This window comes from Melanerpes formicivorus, unplaced genomic scaffold, assembly GCF_026170545.1.
Source record: "Melanerpes formicivorus ecotype bairdi unplaced genomic scaffold, bMelFor1.0.p_v2 SCAF_2, whole genome shotgun sequence".
NCBI classification, from domain to species: domain Eukaryota; kingdom Metazoa; phylum Chordata; class Aves; order Piciformes; family Picidae; genus Melanerpes; species Melanerpes formicivorus.
The window spans coordinates 59,021,553-59,038,923 of NW_027142354.1; the positions used below are offsets into that span (position 1 = coordinate 59,021,553).

At 53.9% G+C, this 17,371-nt stretch overlaps 1 protein-coding gene across 5 annotated transcripts in view; it reads left to right on the forward strand.

Annotated features, from left to right (window-relative positions):
• Positions 1–6,640, forward strand: part of MACROH2A1 (macroH2A.1 histone) — a 44,242-nt gene extending 37,602 nt beyond the window's left edge. For 4 of the 5 annotated variants that reach the window (XM_068163200.1, XM_068163217.1, XM_068163208.1 and 1 more), the window contains exons 8-9: positions 2,742–2,916; positions 5,926–6,640. In XM_068163200.1, coding sequence (XP_068019301.1) covers positions 2,742–2,916; positions 5,926–6,091 — 341 coding nt within the window. In that variant the 3' untranslated portion in view covers positions 6,092–6,640. Of the gene's footprint in view, positions 1–2,741; positions 2,917–5,925 lie in introns of those variants that run through there. The other variant, XM_068163249.1, reaches the window with a different exon arrangement.
• Positions 6,641–17,371: the final 10,731 nt, after the last annotated feature.

Genomic DNA, 17,371 nt, shown 5'->3' on the forward strand with positions numbered 1-17,371 from the left:
AGCCCAGACCAAACTGCCCACAACTGGGCTGCTGAAAGTTGGAGAGCAAAGATCTGTATTTGTTTTCCTCAGCTCTGAGCAGTGCTTGGCAGTCCTACCCCAGAGGACAAGCTGCTCTGCACTGGGACAGACTGGCTGTTAGGGACTTGTTGGAGGAGGCCAGAGAAGAGCTGACAGCTGGCAGCTTCTCCACCATACCAGCAGCCAGTGTCCAGACTGCTCTGATTTACTGAGAGCCTTTTCATTAGAATCACAGAATTGGTTTGGTTTAAACAGCCTTCTAAGAGCACTGAGTCCAGCCTCCAACCTACCACCACCCTGGTCATCAAACCATGGCCACAGGTTTCCTGAGCACCTCCAGGCATTGGGACTCCCCCCCCACCTCCCTGGGCAGCCTGTGCCACCCCCTGACCACTCTTTCAGTAAAGAGATTTTTCCTCCTCTCCAACCTGACCCTTGCCTGGCACAGTTTCAGGCCATTTCCTCTCCTCCTATCACCTGAGACTAGGGAGAAGACCCCAGCCCCCTCCTCACTGCAGCCTCCTCTCAGGGAGCTGCAGAGAGCAATGAGGTCTCCCCTCAGCCTCTTCCTCTCCAGACCAAACCCCCCCCTGTCCCTCAGCTGCTCCTTCCCAGCCCTGTTCTCCAGACCCTTTGCCATCCTTCTTGCCCTTCTCTGCACCTGCCCCAGCCCTCAGTGTCCTCCTTTTAGCAAGGGGCCCAAAACTGACCCCAAACTGACCCCAAACTGACCCCAGTATTTGAGGTGTGGCCTCACCAGAGCTGAGTCCAGGGGCACCATCACTGCCCTGGCCACACTATTGCTGATCCAGGCCAGGCTGCTGGTGGCCTTCTTGGCCCCCTGGGCACTGCCTGGCTCATGCTGAGCTGGCTGAGGACCCTTACCTGGAGTACAGTTGTGATTAGCACAGCCTGTGCCCAGGGCTCTGTCTCTAGACCAAAAGCCTTCCTCTTTCAGAGCACCTGTGTGTGAGGGAAGGGACAACTGCTCTGGTAATTACCACTTGCCCTCCACAGAATCCTGATGAGTGCCCTGGTAAACAGTCCCTGAGCAGCAGTAAAGCTGCTGCTGCATCTCAGTGCAGGGTTTATGCTGGGGGGATGAAGATGTGATCCACATTTCACATCAGACTGGAGAGATGTCAGCTGCTTCTGATAGCTTCCCCTTGGGTTTAGGAAGCATTGTGAATCTGCCAACATTTTAGCTGCACATTGTGACAAATGAGCATTGCCTGCCACTGGGGCTGCTCAGCACCTCCTGGCTCCCCAAAGGCCTCCACATCCTTTGGGGTGTGCTCTGCTGGGTAACCTCCAGCCAGGCCCATGTGGCAAAGGCTGTTTTCTCCCTCCTGCAGCAGCCACATGTGGGTCTGTGCTCCAAGAGTTATTTCTGCTATGCTTAAATAACACTGCCTCATAAACATTCCAGAGTGGAGCAGAGGATTTCTGGCCCCTAAGCATCTTTGCAAACCTGAGTTTTGAAACTCTTGGCATTTTGGGGTTGGTTTTGAAGCCCTGAGCTGCCATTCTGCCCCTCCACTTCTGTGGCTGCCTATGGTTACATCCCAGAGCCTGCATGCTGGGGGGCTGACTCCTTGTGAGGGTGCAGTGTGTGCTCCTGTGGGATTTCAGCCTGCTGGGTTTAATCCCTCAGCTCATGACCAAGGCATTTTCCTCCTCTCTCTTTTTTCCCTCTGTCCTTAACTAACCAAAGTTGCAAGTTGTTAATTGCCACCACAGACCTGTGAGCTCAGAAGCAGCAGGGAGCCTCTTACCCTGACTTCTGGCAGGCAGAGCCCAGGCTGTATTGTTCTGTGATGGGCGGTGGTGAGCCCAGCCCCTCGTGTGGGGAGTCCCTGAGACTGCAGGCAGGCTCTGCTGCATCCTCCCATTCACCCAGGGCCGTGGTAGTGGCATGGTGAAAATCCTTCTCCCTTTTTTGTCCCTGTGATGCCTGCCTGTTGGCATACAGACAGTGTGAAGCAGGCACTGCAGATGCATCCTGACCTACCCCCTGGCAAGAATGTGATGGAAGAGGGAGACTAAAAGCAGAATTAAGTGGTCTTGGGTGAGCCATACACAAAAAATCTTGGACAAAACCAGGCCCAAAGTCTTGAACTCACTCCAAATGTCTTCCTTACAGCTCCTCAGAAACAGAGCTGGAAAAGAAACTCTTGACTCAGCTCTTTCCCAGCCCTCCTTAGCAGTGTGCAGAGCACCAGTAGCTGTGAACAGATCCCCTTTGGGCTGTAGTGTGAGCAGAAGCTCCCCAAACAAACTGCAGCAGAGGTAGCTGAAGGTCACAGGAGCCAGAACTCTGCCCAGCATCCTGCTGTTGACTGTAGCTCTGCCATAAGCTGACCCAAAGGATGATCCTCCAGGCCTGGCACAGGTTTGTGCTCCAGCACATCACTGCCCTTGCCTGACACCTTAGCCTGGCTGCTACCCAGCAGAAACGTGTTTCCTTTGATGGCAGCCATGAGTTCTCACTCTCTACCAGAGGAGCTGGGCTGTAGCTGTGATTTAGCACAGAGCAGTGGGAAGTGGGGAATGGGAGATGCAAAGTCTCTGTAATTGGGGGGGGGTGTTTTAAGGCTGTGTGAATTGTACCCTCAGGCTCTCACAGGGCTGAGGCAATGTCTGGCAGCTGGCTGTGTTTTAATCCCCTTCTCTTTCCAAGGAGAGGAAAGCAATGATGTTTCACTTTCATCTCTTGCTAGCTGTTGTCAGTGCTGGCCATGGACTGCCTGCAAAATTTGTGATCCACTGTAACAGCCCAGGCTGGGGCTCAGACAAATGTGAGGAGCTGCTGGAAAAGACAGTGAAGAACTGCTTGGCTCTGGCTGACGAGAAGAAGCTGAAATCAATTGCCTTCCCCTCCATTGGCAGTGGCAGGTAAGGCTGCCACACAACCCCCTGCCAAATAGGTCACATCTTCCAAGTGCCATCTCCTGTGTGCCAGGCTTTTCCCACTGCTACAAGGCTGCCTTTGTTCTCCTGTGTTCACACCAGCTCCCCAAAAGTGGTGCTGCTGCTGGGTTTGCTGAGGCTGTGCCTGGAGCCTGCAGCATCCTCCTGACTGCTGGCTCAGCTCTGGCAGGTCTCCTGGTGGGCCCTGCAGAGTTGCAAGCATGCAGAGAGGTTACAGTGCACAAACCAAGTTTCTACAGAGGATAGCACAAGTCTCAGACTCTGATCCTATGCACTGAGGATGTGGAAGCAGGCATTAAGGAAGGGCTGTGTTTTATCTGCCTTTAGTGCATGATTGAGCTTACTGCAGAGCCTGTCTTAGGATGGGCAGAAGATGGCTTCAGCAGGAAGCCTGAGGTGCCTCAGTTCTCAGGATTTTCAGAGTCCCTTCAGTCTCTCACCCCAAATCTGTAAGCTGAATTCTGTGCAGTTTGCTCTTTCATGGACAAAAGAAGGCCTTAAAAGCCTTTGCCAAGGTCTTTGCAAGCCCAAGGCTGAAGGGAAGGTGCTCTGGCTCTGCACAGGATGCTTAGTGCCTCTGGATCCCATTCTTACGGATGTGAATGCAGACCCCAGTGCTAATGTGGGGCTGCTGGGCTTGGGGTGGGGAGGGAGGGTTGGGACCCTTGGTCTGTGAGGATGGCTCAGTGTGAAGGCCAAGGGCCAAATGTAGGCCCAGTGACACAGTTGTGTGCTTCAGCCTGAGCAACTGCCCCTCTGCAACCTGCCAGGGCAGAGGTGGCTGCTGTACAGCAGGAATATTCTTCCCACTGTGCTGTGGTTGATTCCTGCATGCTGTGTGGGGCAGGGCAGGAAGAGCTTTTTGAGACTTTGGGTGAAGGACAATGAAGAACTCAAAGTCTCACTGAGGTACTGAATGTAAGAGACTTGCATCTGCCAGAGCTCCAGCCCAGCTTAACTGGCAGGGCTGGCACTTGAGAGCAGGGATGGCAGAGAAACACTGCAGAGGGGTCCTAAGTGACCTGCCACACTGCTCTCAGGGTTCCAGGCTGGCCTGAACAAAGAGAAGCTCTGCTCAGCTCTCTGGGAGAAGCTGTTCCCCCATGGGGTGTGAACTGCCTGTGGAATTGGTTGTGTCAAAGCACAACTATGTGAAGCATCCTCCACAGAGCCCTTGCCTTTCTGGAGAGCTCCCAGCAAAGAACCATTCTCAACCCTTGCTGTGAAGCAGTTGATTGGTGTTGGAAGATGATGAAACCCTGACTCATCAGGAGGTCCACATTATGTTGTGAGAGCTGCTTCCTGACAGGCAGGATCTGCACCGAGCTCTCCGCTCAGCATCTGCACCTCCTGCTCCCTGCCAGCTGAAGTGGGGCCTTGAAAGGATGGGGAGGGATCAGCAGGCCTTGAGGAGTAGATGAGGTTGTGTATTTTCCCTTTTCCCCCTTAATTAGAGATCCTCAAGGCTCAGGCAGTTTTGCAGGGACCAGAACACATTCTGACACTGCTCCTGCCTCGGTTTATGCAGTCAGAAGCGTTAGAAGAACCCCAAAGTGAGGCTTTTAAAGGCAGCAAATGCCAAAGACACCACATGCATGCAGCTGCTGCAGTGCAGACATCTGTCAGGCAGACATCACCCCATAAAGCCACATAAACAGTTTCATTCTCTTTTATAGTGGAGGAATGGGATTACAGCAGGGCAGTTCAAATAAATCACAGGGGCAAATAAAACAGCGCTCAGGGGCCAGCTGCTCAGCCCCGGCCGGCCTGGGACGGCACAGCCTGGGTGCTGCAAGAGGTAGCCTGGAGTTCAGGAGAAGAGGGGAAGGGGAGCTGGGGATTGAACAGAAAGTCATCCTCAGTGCAGGGATTTCGCTCTGAGGCTCTGCCTTTGATCTGAATTGACACTGGAGGCTGAAGTCTCGAGCTGCCGTTCCACAGGCATTTGACTCAGAGCAGTAGATGAGGCAAGAGGCTTCTGCTTCCTGCAGCCCACACATGGCTCTTGGGTCAGCACCTTGCTTCTCACTTTCCTGCTCTGTCTCTGCTCTCTTTGGGAGAGTGGTGCTGAGCAACTGCCTGTAACAGGCTTCCCTCTGGCCAGGCAGCTCTCCCTTCGTTTGCCCTGTGGTGACCACCCTCTGGCACACCACTGAGGTGGCACTTTGTGCCTCCAGAGTGCCCTGGCAGCCACTCCGCCCCGGTGCGTATCCCGAGCTTGGTGCTGGCCTGCATGGGACTTCCTGCTCAGGAGCAAAAGCCCTCAGAGGTCTGCTCAATCCATGCCAGGACCCAGCACCTCCCAGTAAGCAGCAAGTGACCTGATGCAGAGACTTGCTGAGCCTGTGTCCTGTGGGAAGCAGCAGCAGGCAGTAGCTCCTGTGTCTCCATCCCAGCACTGAGTCTCCCTGAGCAGCTCAGTTGGCCTTGCCAGAGCAGGAGGGCTTTGCAGCAGGCCTCTGCCTTTGCTCTGCTTTCCTTCCTCAGTAAAATAAAACCTGAGCATTGGCAGGAAAGAGAGAGCCAGCAGGAGCTGTGGCATGGCACAGAGCTGCACTGGCAGTGTGCTCCATGGTAGGGTGAAGTGCAATGAGCAGGCCTGAGCAGTGCCTTTCTGTGCCTGGCAGCCTGAGGGGAGGGCACCGCAGCAGTGGCTTTGGTGCCCCCGGGAGCAGACGGCGGTGATGGTGGTGTGTTGGTGGCAGCAGTGAATTCAGCCCAGCTGCTCCAGACTGATGAGGGAACCCTGAGGAGCTCAGCCCTCTGTAAGGTTCAGCCCAGCCCTGTGTGTGGGAATGCTTTGAGTCCCAGCTGAAGAGGGAAGTTTGAAGCTTCCATCTCTGGGAGTGAGCTCCGGCCGTGCAGCTTTGTTTCCTGCACTGCTCCGGAGCCCGGGCAGGGCACTGCCTGCCAGGCTACACCAGCAAAGTTCCTTCAGCAGCTCTTCCTTTCCTTTCTTTTTGTCTCTCCTAGAAATGGCTTCCCAAAGCAGACAGCTGCTCAGCTGATCCTGAAAGCCATCTCCAGCTACTTTGTGTCAACCATGTCCTCCTCAATCAAGACGGTGTACTTCGTGCTCTTCGACAGCGAGAGTATAGGGATCTACGTGCAGGAAATGGCCAAGCTAGATGCCAACTAAGCCTAGACAGCTGCAGCTACCAGCCCCTGCTCCTCCCCACGCCCTCAGCTCCTCCTGCAGCAGAGCAGCCCTCCTTTGAAATGTTGCTCACCTAGGGGAATGGGGGGGTGTTGGGTGGGGTCGGCTGGGGAGGGCTTTTGTTCTGTTTTTACTTTCTCAAGCCGTTTTCTGTTGGCACTGATAGCTGGCATTACTGCTGTTAATGCACTGTGTCCCAGGCCTTGTCTGACCTTAGTGTAATCTAGGAGATTTTATAGTTTTATTTCCCTGGAGTCTGCCTGAAGCAGGAAGCTGGTAGGAGTCGTAGTCTTTTACTCGTGAGAGCAGCAGGCCGCCCCCTTTTGTAACTGTGTCGTGGTGCTTCACCCAACCCCCAGTGGTGTCCCAGTCTTTTTTTAAAGGAACAGATGCTGTCGACCTGAGTTGTGTTTGTTTCTTGTCTCCATGATGAATCTGGAAGGAAAAGCAAAAGCAGCCTCCCTTGTCCTTAATTCTCTTTACAACTCTGCAATGGTGCGAAGCGATTTAGTAAACTGTTTGACCTGGTGCTCTGCTGTGCTTGCAGTCCTTGCTTCCTGCAGCCTTCATTGCTTGGGTCTGAAGAGGGATGATGCAGCACCAGATCCGACCCAGGGGCCTGGGGCCACGCTCAGAGCTGCTGAGCTGCAGCCCCGTGCTGGCTGGGTGTGTGCATGCTGCGCTCGCCCTCAGCTCCCTGCCTGCCGAGCGTTCAGATGTTCCACTTGCTTCAGATCCTCCTCTTTGGGGTCTGACCTAATTAGCTGTTTAGCTTGGGAGGCTGAAGCCTTTTAGATGTAGCAAGGCCCAAGGTTTTTTTGAACTAGTTCCAGTCATTTAATGTTGGCCTGTTTGAAGCCAGTTTGTCTCTTTTCCAGCTCTTTATGAGCCCAGTTTGTATTGGTTGCCTTACCATTTGCACAGCTGAAATCCATACCAGCATGAACCTTTATGGAAGCCACTTGGGTTCCTACTTGGAGAAGGAAAAGGTTACACTTTGAAAAGCTGTTGCACACAAATGCTCACTCTGAGGAAGAAGCTCTGCCTTTGAAGTCTTCAGCCCCCTTCCTAGCCAGCAGGCAGACATTTTCCATCGCTGCTGAAAGAGGGCTTCACATCCCCGCCAGGCTGGCCCACAGCACTGGCTTTGCAGTAAACTCAGGACTCAGCACAAACTCCAAGTCTTAAAAAGCTATTCCTGAGCTCCTCAAGAGCTGGAGTTTTGTGCAGGAGACATTTGCAGCTGTCAGCAGAGAGCAGCAGCAGAAGGCAGTTTAACATAGTGGTGCAAACAAGTCCCAAAGTTAAGGCAACAAAGGGATACATTAATTGGGCCTCTAACAGGCGAGGCGCCTGACCAGGCTCTGTCCTCAGACTTAAATAGCCAAAATGTATCTGGTGTCACGCTTCGGACGCAGCAGAGGAAGGGGCTCTAAGGGAGGTAAGATGCAGGACTTGCAGCGTTGGATTGTGAAATGTCTCTGCGGGCCTCGGGGTGCAGAGCGGGAGTTGCACGTCCGCCCACTGCCACTAGGTGTCAGCCAAAGGACGCAGAAAGGGAGGGCCCCGAGAGACGCTGGGCAGGAGGGGCGCAGGCCCTGCTCAGGGGATTGCGAGCGCAGGAGGAAGGTGCGCAGCAGAACGAGTGAGCAGAGCACAGCCCCTTGGGCTCTTTGCGCTGTACTATATAGAGACCCCCGTCTCCCTCCCCCAGTATCACAATTGTGATGTCAGTACCAAGCCTGTGATTGTCTCCAAGCATCTCCCAAGCAGGTAAAAGCAGAGCTCTCCTGGCACTTCATAAACCCTCTGCACTCCTACACCATGCAGGGAGGGTCAGCTTTTGTCTTTCAGCTCACAAAATCCCAAAGCAAACTAGGCTGTCATTCAAATCACATGGACTTGCTGCTGCTGGCCTCACATCTCAGCTGCTCCTTCAGCCACACACAGGCTCCACAAGTAGCTCCCTTGATTTCTCTAGTCATGAGGTCTGTGGTGACAGGTTGGACTTGATGATCTTTGAGGTCTCTTCCAGCCTTGGTGATACTGTGATACTCTGGGATTCCCCCCAAAAAGAGGCCATGAACAGTTCCCACCTGCTGAGATTCTGAGCTCTTAGCCCCCATGTCCCTGTGCAACCAGAGCCAGTCAAAGGCCTTCTGGCACTGCCCTGAACAAGGAGAAAGTTTCCCATGGTGGGCTGGCCAAGAGCTTTCAGTCTCTCCTCTCCTTTTAGCTCATAACTGTTGGCCAGGCTTTGCTCCTCTGTAAAATCATTTGCTTGTTGGAACTGGTCCCACGGGAGCACCACCACGATCCTCCCATGTGAGTTACCAGGACATCCTCTGCCTCAGCAATTCAAGAGCCTGCAAACCCTCAGATGGTTCAGAGAAAACCACAGTTCTGTTTTGACCCAGCCTGTTCCACAAGTGACCTTGAAGCACTGCTCAGCAGGTTTGAAGTGAGTCTGCCTGGAGGAGGAGCAGCAGGGACCTACCTCTGTCAGCGTTCAGCTCTCAGCCCAAGGAAGGCTGCTTTGAGCTCCTGAAGTCCAGCAGACTGCCACAGGAGCCGGAGATCCCTGAGCAACCTTGAACTCGGCCGCAGGGGGCAGCCCGAGCAGATCGGGTCGAGCACCTAAGAAGTAGCAGATCAGGTTACACACACCAAGCAAGCCAGGAGAAATCCCTGCCGACGTGTGCTCTGCAGCCAGGGCAGCGCTGCTCTGGGAGTCTCCCAGCAGAGTGCTGGCTCTCTCTGCAAAACGATAGAGCCACCACCCAGCAGCTGAGCACAGTTTGGGAAGGACACCGGGAAGACATCTCAGTGAAAGTGCCCTCACAGCTTGCTCCTGTCTTGGGAGGTCCATTATGGACCTCAGCAGAAAGCAGCAGCTGAAGCACACATCCTCTGTAACCACTTCAGTGCTTCCAAGAGGTAGAAGCTTTGTGACCAACAGCATCTCCTTCACCCTGTCAAACCCTGCCCTTCACTGCATTTCTGCTGCTAGCCCACTGACCTTTTCCCCAGTCCAACATTCATGGCAGGAGACTCCCTGGAATGTTGTCCTTGGGGTGCACCCAGGTGGCCCTCTGACTCCACAGCCTTCCCTCCTGCAGGAGCTGTGGAGCTGATGCAGTTCCCCTACCCCATCCCTGCTCAGGTTGCCAGGCTGGGTTATAGCTGCAATGAGCTGCTCACAGGTTGGTGTCCTCTGTACCCCAGAGAGGACATCGACAAACACAAGTGTGCAGGTTTGGGGTTATTTTCCCCTCCACCAAGAGGGGTTCATGTCCATGCTGTGGCTCATCTGCCTTTTTGTCTCCTGAAATCCAGTTTTCAATCCTGAACCCAAACCAGGAGCACTGACCAGCAGCATTTGTGTAACCTTTGCCTTTCTAAAACCAGCTGGGGAGGGCAGAGCAGCACAGATGTGACTGCTGGCTGGTGCCCTGATGGACAGGTTAGGCCTTCAGCCTCAGGTTACATTCCACTAAGATCAGCCCTCCAAGCTTCACAATTCATGCAGGAGTCAGTAACAAGCCCTGCCCTTCCCTCCAGCTCCTCTGGGGAAGGCTGGCTGCAGGGTTTGGGTAAGTTCAGAAGCCATCACCCCACAGCAGAGGCTGGGACAGCAGTGAGAGGGCCAAAGGCCAGCGGGCTGTGGCAGCAGGGGGTGGTGGCTCTGCTCAGGGCCCCCTTAGCTGCTTATTTCCAGAGTCAGTTGGGGTTGCTTTTGTTACACAGCCGTCTGCAAAGCACTGCCTGCAGCTGGCATCTTCCAAATGGCATCAACACCTCAAACATCAGCCACAAGACACAGGAGGAGACTTACCAAGCCCACATTCAGATGCTCCTGCACTCTCTCTCCCCAGGTATTGATTGTTCTTCCCACAAAGTGGATTATTGTGCCCTCTGATCACCTGTTGAATGATCTCTCAGCCTCAAACCCGGAGGATGTTGCAGGAGCTCCCTCTGAACCTTCACCCTGTGCAAAGCACAACCTGCAGCACAGTAGTCACCAGGACAGCAGCAGAACATCTGCTCTCCAGAGACTGGCCATGGACTTTATGAAGCCTCAACTGAGGGCTCATTAGGAGCAGCAGCTACACAATATGAACACGGGTACTGGTAGGCAGGCAGCAGAAGTGGTGAGCCTGCCAGCGTGCCAGGGAGAGACAGCAAAGGTGCTGCTTTTGTACCAGTGTGAGACAGGCTGGGGTCAGACTTCTGAAGCATGAGCAAGGCACCTTCAGAAATGCCTTCTTCTAGTAATAAAAGGGGAAAGGAGAATGCTCCTGTGGGTGAACTCTGCAGGAACCTGGGGTACCTACGAGCCAGAACTTGGGGGAGGCAGAATGCAGAGGCAGCACCCCAAAAAGGGACAGGAGAGTAGCACCACACAGAGTGCCACAGGACCCCTCTGCAGGCTGAGGCAGTGTTAGCCAAACAGGCAAAAGCCTGCAGACGAAAATGAGGCTCCCATTTTCCAGCACTCATTATCACCAAGGGTTTCTGAGCTCCCTGCCCCCTGATCCCAGCTAAAATGGAGGTTTCTAGCCTGAAAAATAGCACTGCCAGGAGGAGCAGGTGCTCAGGTACTTGAGGCTCAGGTCTGCAGCCCATGGTAACTAGTCCCATCCTCTGCTCTCCAGTGGTTTCAGGGAGCACAGTAATAGCCCAGGTTGTAACAGCAAGCGAGAGGCAGCAGTGTAATTGCTAGGCCTGAGGAGTGCAGGTAAGCAGCAGGATTGTGTTTAGATCCCTGGCACGAAACCCAGGGGGAGCTGGGCTCTTGCTCACTGGCTGAAGGGCTTGGAAATTGCCACTGACTCCTTTTTGTGTCAAGTCCTTCAGAGATTTAGTTCCTTCCTCCATAGAATCCCACTTAATGCCTCCACAACTCATGTTTAACCATTATCACCAGCGACGTGCTCATAAATGCCTCTTCCTTCTCAGAGTCCACCGGCAGCAATCCAGGGGAGATGCTGCTGCTGCTGCCTCCCCGTGCAAAGGAAGGAGCAGCAGCACTTCCCAGCACAGCCCAGGGAATCCCAAGCCTTCCACACACTTTCTCCAGCCCGGGTAATGGGAGCAGTGTGGTATTTTTGTACCTTGAGATGCCTGGGCCTTCTTCAGCTGAGGAGAATAAATTCAAGGCGAGCCCCAGTCTGGCTCAGCTGCAGCGATGGGCAGATTGATTTGCTTCCCATCTGGGAGATTAAATTCCACTGCCAAAAAAAACCCCACCAAAAAAAACCCACCATGAGGCAAAAAGGCACCAGCATAATTAGCTGTCAGTCAAGCTGCAGAGAGACAGACTCTGGGGGATAATTGAAAGCCCTGCAGCTTCTCATTACATCCTACAGTAGCCCCATTTGCAAGTTTCCACCTTGAGGAGGTTCTGGGAAGATGGTCAGGATCCTTCCTGCTCCTCCTGGCACATTCTTCTGAGGTGGAGCAGGAGGAGCCCTGTGCAGGGGTGGATTAATTGGAAGTCACTTTCACTTAACCTCAGTTGGTTGTAATCTGTCTGTAATATATTTGTCAACAGCCCCTGACAGCTGCCCTGGACTGTATTTGTAAGCAAATCTAAGCAGCTAGGAGGAGATGGGAGGTCTCCAGCCTGGGGATACGCAGCAGACAGCTTTGCAGGCAGGAAAATCACCTCCCTCCTTTTTCCTTTCTTTTCTCTCCTTGAGCTTGGGAAACCTCTTACTCAACAAACCAGTTGCTAAGGAGCTGTCAGCACATGAGCTCACAAACATCCACGAGACCCCCAGCTCCTCTTGTCCTCCCCATTTCACAAGCATCCAGCATGCTTCAGCAATCACTGAACACAGAGGAAAGTTTAAGGGAGACAAGGAGCTCTCATGGCTGACCCAAGCCTTGCTGAGGAGCTCAGATGGTTGGCCCAAGCCTTGCTGAAGGTTGTGAGGTCACCTTGGCAAGAGGCAAAGAGGGCTCTGGGAGTAAAATGCCCTAAGCCCACAGAGAATGTTAACCAGGACCCTATTGTCCAAGTATGATGGAAGGCAGCACTGCCTGCAGCCTTTCAGGGGGAGATCTTTGTCACTGCTCCCCAGTACTGCCCTGCCTTAGTGATAAAGCAAAGAAGTGGCCCAGCAGAGCCACCAGTCCCCAGTGTTTAACTGGATCCCCTTACCACCAGCTCCAGCTGACCGCCTTGGCCGTGCCTCCCTCCAAGGGAGATCACTGTGCCCTTGCCTTACAGCTGGGTGCTGCCTGCTCACCTCTGCCCCAACTCTGCTTTCACCTGCCCGGGGTCTGGCAGCTTCCAAGCTCTCTGCAGCAGAGAAGTTTTTGCTTCACACAGAAGAGGGAGCCGGCGTCACACCTCCGGCACGGCCGCCGAGCCTCGGAGCTAATAAAGCCCAGCCTAAGACACTAATAACTCCCCTTAAACCAGGGCTTTCGTTATAAAGTGTAATTTATGTTCACCTTTAAGAGTGCCACAAAGCTGAGCCCTCTTACAGGCAGAGATTTGCCTCTTGCCTCCCCGCAGCACTTCCTCAGAGCTGGGAGCGTTTCCAGAGCCGGCAGGATTCACTGGTGTGACCTGGGAGCCAAACTGGGAACAGAACAGGTGGTTCATAAAATGACTAAAGCTGAAGTAACTTAGCCTGCTGCTGTGATGTGGTGGAAGATTGGCTTGGCACAAAGGAGCGAGCCAGAAAATGGTGTGAACCTCTTTCTGATTATCCAGGCTCCCTCAGAAAGCCAAACACACCAAACGGCCTCCTGCGTCCAGAGGGAGCAGGCTGGGATTTAGTCCACAGCCAGGTCTCACGCTGGCTTATCCTCCTCCACATTAGGAGAGGGAAAATTGCCCCTCTTGTCTGTGCACAATTGCCCCTTTATGATTTATTCAATGGCCCTCTTTTTTTTTTAGGGCCCCTCCCCCCCTTTTCTAAGTGCCTCACTTCAAAAGAGGGTGGGAATAGGACATTCCTGCCCCTAGCACTCAATGCACGCAGTCAATAAAAAGCAAAATATTAGAAAGCTGAAAAATGTTTAGAGGGAGGGTGCTGAAGTTATTGCAGCCCTTGGGAGCGCTAATGCACGTGCCAACAAGTTGCTGTATGTGGCTTCAACATGCTTATTTATTCTGCTGTGCAATAAAACCCTGTCTTCAAGGGTGCCAAAACCTGATTGCCATGGCAACCCCTCATCACACGTGTGCTCCAGGAGCGCTTCCAGGCACCTCCTTAAGGAGGAATACACAGCAGGATGAATGGCTTGTGACCTCGAGGGCGTTTCACAGGGCTTTAAGCACCCATGTATATTACTTTGGGCCCAAATATTCCTTCCAGGTATTCCCCACACACACCCCCCGCCCTTTGAGTAAGTCCAAGCAGTGCAGCAAAGCCTGGTTCTTTCCCCACCTCTCTCCAAGTGGAGCTGTAATGACTTGGACAGAGCACAGAGCCTGGTTTTTACCTGGCAGGCCCTAGGTATTGCCAGCTGGCTGGGGAAGCAGGGTAGGAGTCAGCTGCTCCCCTACAGTTTCAAGTGCACTGCAGCTGCTGCTGCTGTAATTAGTCATCCTTTGTACCGGCACAAGGGGGGAGATGCTCTCCCTCCTGCCAGCGGCACTGACTGTTTGCTCGCCTGGCCGCTGCCCTTTAAGCCTGAGCACCCACGTGTCCATCCCTCCCAGAGCCACCCAGTGCCAGCACTGTGCCCCCAGCTCTGCCAGGACCCAGCCAGGGAAGGTTTGCCTTCCGTGCTCTGCCACTGCTTCACTCAGCGCTGCAGCTCACAGCTCGGTTGTGTGGGGAGGTGCAGCCCTGGGTCCCGGCAGCAGATTGCATCGAGTGGTGTTGGAGGATGCAGGCTAACTCCTACCTGCTCCAGGACTGCTGTGTGGGAATCCCTTTGGGGTGCTGGGGTCCTTGGGACGCTCCCTGACCACTTCTCAGCTAGACACAGCACCGAATGGAGGACAAGCTCCACAGCCTTTGCAGATCCAGACTCCCAGTGACTCACCAAGCTCAGGCTGACAGAGGCCTTTGCTCTGCTCTTGTTGTTTGTTTGCTCTGCTGATGGATGTGTTGTGCACAGGCAGCCACGGCAGGAGCAGCCATGCAGGTTCTGCCCCAGATGTGGGGCTGCCTCCAGAGAGGTTTAATTGCCAGGAGTTCTCTCCTGCTACTCAGCTGTGGTGTGAGGTTCACTCTCCTTCCCTTCCCCTTTCCATTTCAGCAGGATTTTATATTTCCCAAGCTCATCCCAGGGCTGGACACAATGGTGCTGCACCTTTACCTGCTGGGTTTGGAGAGGGTGAGGCTGGGTCTCCACAAGCTCAAGTCACCAAGGCCATCAGGTATTGCTGAAGGAGCCTCCCAAGCAGCCACTCCCCAGCAGCTGAGAGGACCCCACACATCAGCACAGCCTGAAAAGCTCTTTCAGACCCCAAGGAGGATACCCAGGAGATCCTTCCCATCACTGGAGGCACTGCCTAGGTGGGAGTCCATGCTTGGGACATCCCTGAGGACATGCCCACCTCACTGGGCCTTACTTATACAGCTGGTGAAGGGACATTAGAAGCATTTTAGTCCTCTGGCATCAGGTAATGAATTTCTCCACAGGCAAGTTCAGTTTAATCCCTGTGGAAAGAAACCTCTGCACATTATCAGCCTCTCCCATGCCACGAGCATTCCCTAGAGCTGACCAACTCCCCTCACTCCACCAACCACCTAAATCCCTGTCCCAGGCTCTGCTGCACGCTGCAGAGATGCCTGTAGGGACCTTCCTTCTCAGGACCAGGCCCAAGGACAGAGCCTCTCCAACACCCAAGAGAGAAATCCTAGAAAGCAGCAACAAGCAGTCTTTTTAAAACTAAAAATAGATGTATCTAAGGCCAGAGAAGCAAACAGAGTATTCCTAATGCTCCATTAGCAACGGTGCTCAGGGAGGGATTTTCTGCTTTGCTGGAGCTTGCAACAGGCTTAAACAAGGATCCCATCAGAACAGAGCTTGCTAATTATGCAGATAACATTTGGTTCTTGTCCTGACAAACTCTCACAAGCTGCCCTGGCTGCACATTTCTGGGGCTAACAGAGATGTCTCAGTTTGTGCTCCACTGAAGGCCACAAGCACCTCACCTTGACAAAGCCCTCCTGACCATTTAAGGCTCAAGGGCTTTCAGTGCTGTCCTGGCTTCAGTGAGGTTCTCAGCCATGGGTTTCTGGCACCGTTCCTGAAGCATCTGTGCCGGGGATGAGTGTCAATTTCCTAGCCCAGTGCTGTCTGTTAAGCATCCCAGCACTGCTCAGGTGCTTCTGATGCCCGGTGAAGCCTATAGGAAGAGCTGCCCTGAGGACTACTTCCAAACACTTCAGCTCGCTCCTCCTCTCCCAGAACATCCCCACTGCCAGAGAAGCACACAGATTAAACACCAGGCTTTTTGATTTCCTCTTTCAGTGACTGCTGCATTCTGTCTCAGCCAAATGCACCACCTGGATGCCTGCAAACGTGACAGGACAGAGCTCAGTTTCCAGGCACACAGAAATCAAGTGCAGCAGCTCTGAGCAATGGATGATTCCTGCTGGTAAACTGTGATCTGCTTCTGTGCTGCTGCACCAGAGCTTTCACTGCGCTGGCACTGGGCTCGATCCCTTCCCCAGCGAGGGCTGCAAGCAGAGACATTCCTTGGTAGGGAGATGGCTCTTGGAGCACAAGTTAAAATGTGTGCTGAAACCGCCTGTTACGAACACTGCTGTCATCTCTCACCGCTTCCCAAGTCCCAGCTGGAAAACATCTCGGCCCTGCAGTGGTGTCACCAGCGCAGAGGATGGGAAGTTGAGTCGGTGGAGCTCAGCTTTGCAGCGCATGTGCAGAAGGCAGCGGGGATGCCATCGTGTGCTCGCTGCTGGGAGCAGGCACCGGCGGCAGGCACCGCTCCGCTCCCCCATCTGTTTACAATTATTTCTGTACGTGGCTGTGTCCAAGAAGCTGCTGGAGAACTTTCCGAGCTAGCGTGTACATGTTTAGTTTTACTCGAATTCCCGTAAACGCACAAGAAATCTGCTGCCTGGAGACCCTGGCGAGCGGGGCTGAGGCTGGAATCCGAGACCCCGAGCGATGCCGCTCACCGCATCCTCCTCACCCGCTCGGTCGGAGCTTGGAGGCATCTTAATGGTTTGTGTCATTGCGGAAAGCTGGAGGCACGAAGCCTCTCCAGGCCGATTAGCATCTCGATGTTTCTCACACTGAGGCACCTAATCCATCAGCGAGGACTCTCTGGCCCGGGCTGATCGCTCGGCTGTCTGCTCGGGACCCTACGACTCCAGTTTAAGAGCTCTTTTATAGACTCGTATAAAGGAGAAAGTGAACTTTGTAACATGTTTGCACTGCGCTGAGTCAATACACATAAAAGAGCTGCAACTGGGGCTCCTGCCTGGATGCACGGCCCAGGAGCGTTAGGCTGGTGGAGGGATACAGCCACCAGTTAGGGAAGACATTAACTCTCCTTTCCTTTTCTTCACTTTGCTCCCTTCCTCCTAGGAGCATCCAGGAGTGTGAGTGGGATGAGCCAGGTTCCAGGCTCTGCAGACACGCTCTGCCCACTGCACTCACCTGTGCATTTCCCTGCCCCTCGATCACTCTTGGAGCAGCTCCTCTCACCCTGGCTGTCATTTTGCACTTGCTTGTCTGTCCAATCCCAGCAGCAAGCAGCAGGATTCCCACAGCACTGCCACTGCTCTCTGTGGGACCTCACTGCTCAAGGAAAGCTGCAGCTGAGAACTCACAAGGCACCTCTGTGCCAGCAGCTGGACTTGGCCTTAGAGGTCTCTTTGGGCCACAACCATTCTGCAGGTCTGTGTTGGAGCACCTTGCCCAGCTGCCTGGTAGGTTGGTGACAAGCCCTCTAAGCTCATCCAGTCCAACCACCAGCCCAACACCACCATGGCCAGGTGAAGCCCTGGAATGGGTTGTCCAGAGAGGTGGTTGAGGCCCTGTCCCTGCAGGTGTTTAAGGCCAGGCTGGCTGAGGCTCTGGCCAGGCTGATCTAGTGTGGGGTGTCCCTGCCCATGGCAGGGGGGTTGGAACTACATGAACCTTGTGGTCCCTTCCAACCCTGACTGATACTGTGATACTGTGGCCACTAAACCTTGTCCCCAAAGCGCCACGGCCACAGGTTTCTTGAACACCCCCAGGGCTGGGGACTCCACCACCTCCCTGGGCAGCCTCTGCCAGTCCCTGACCACTCCTGCCGCAAAGATATTTTTCCTCATC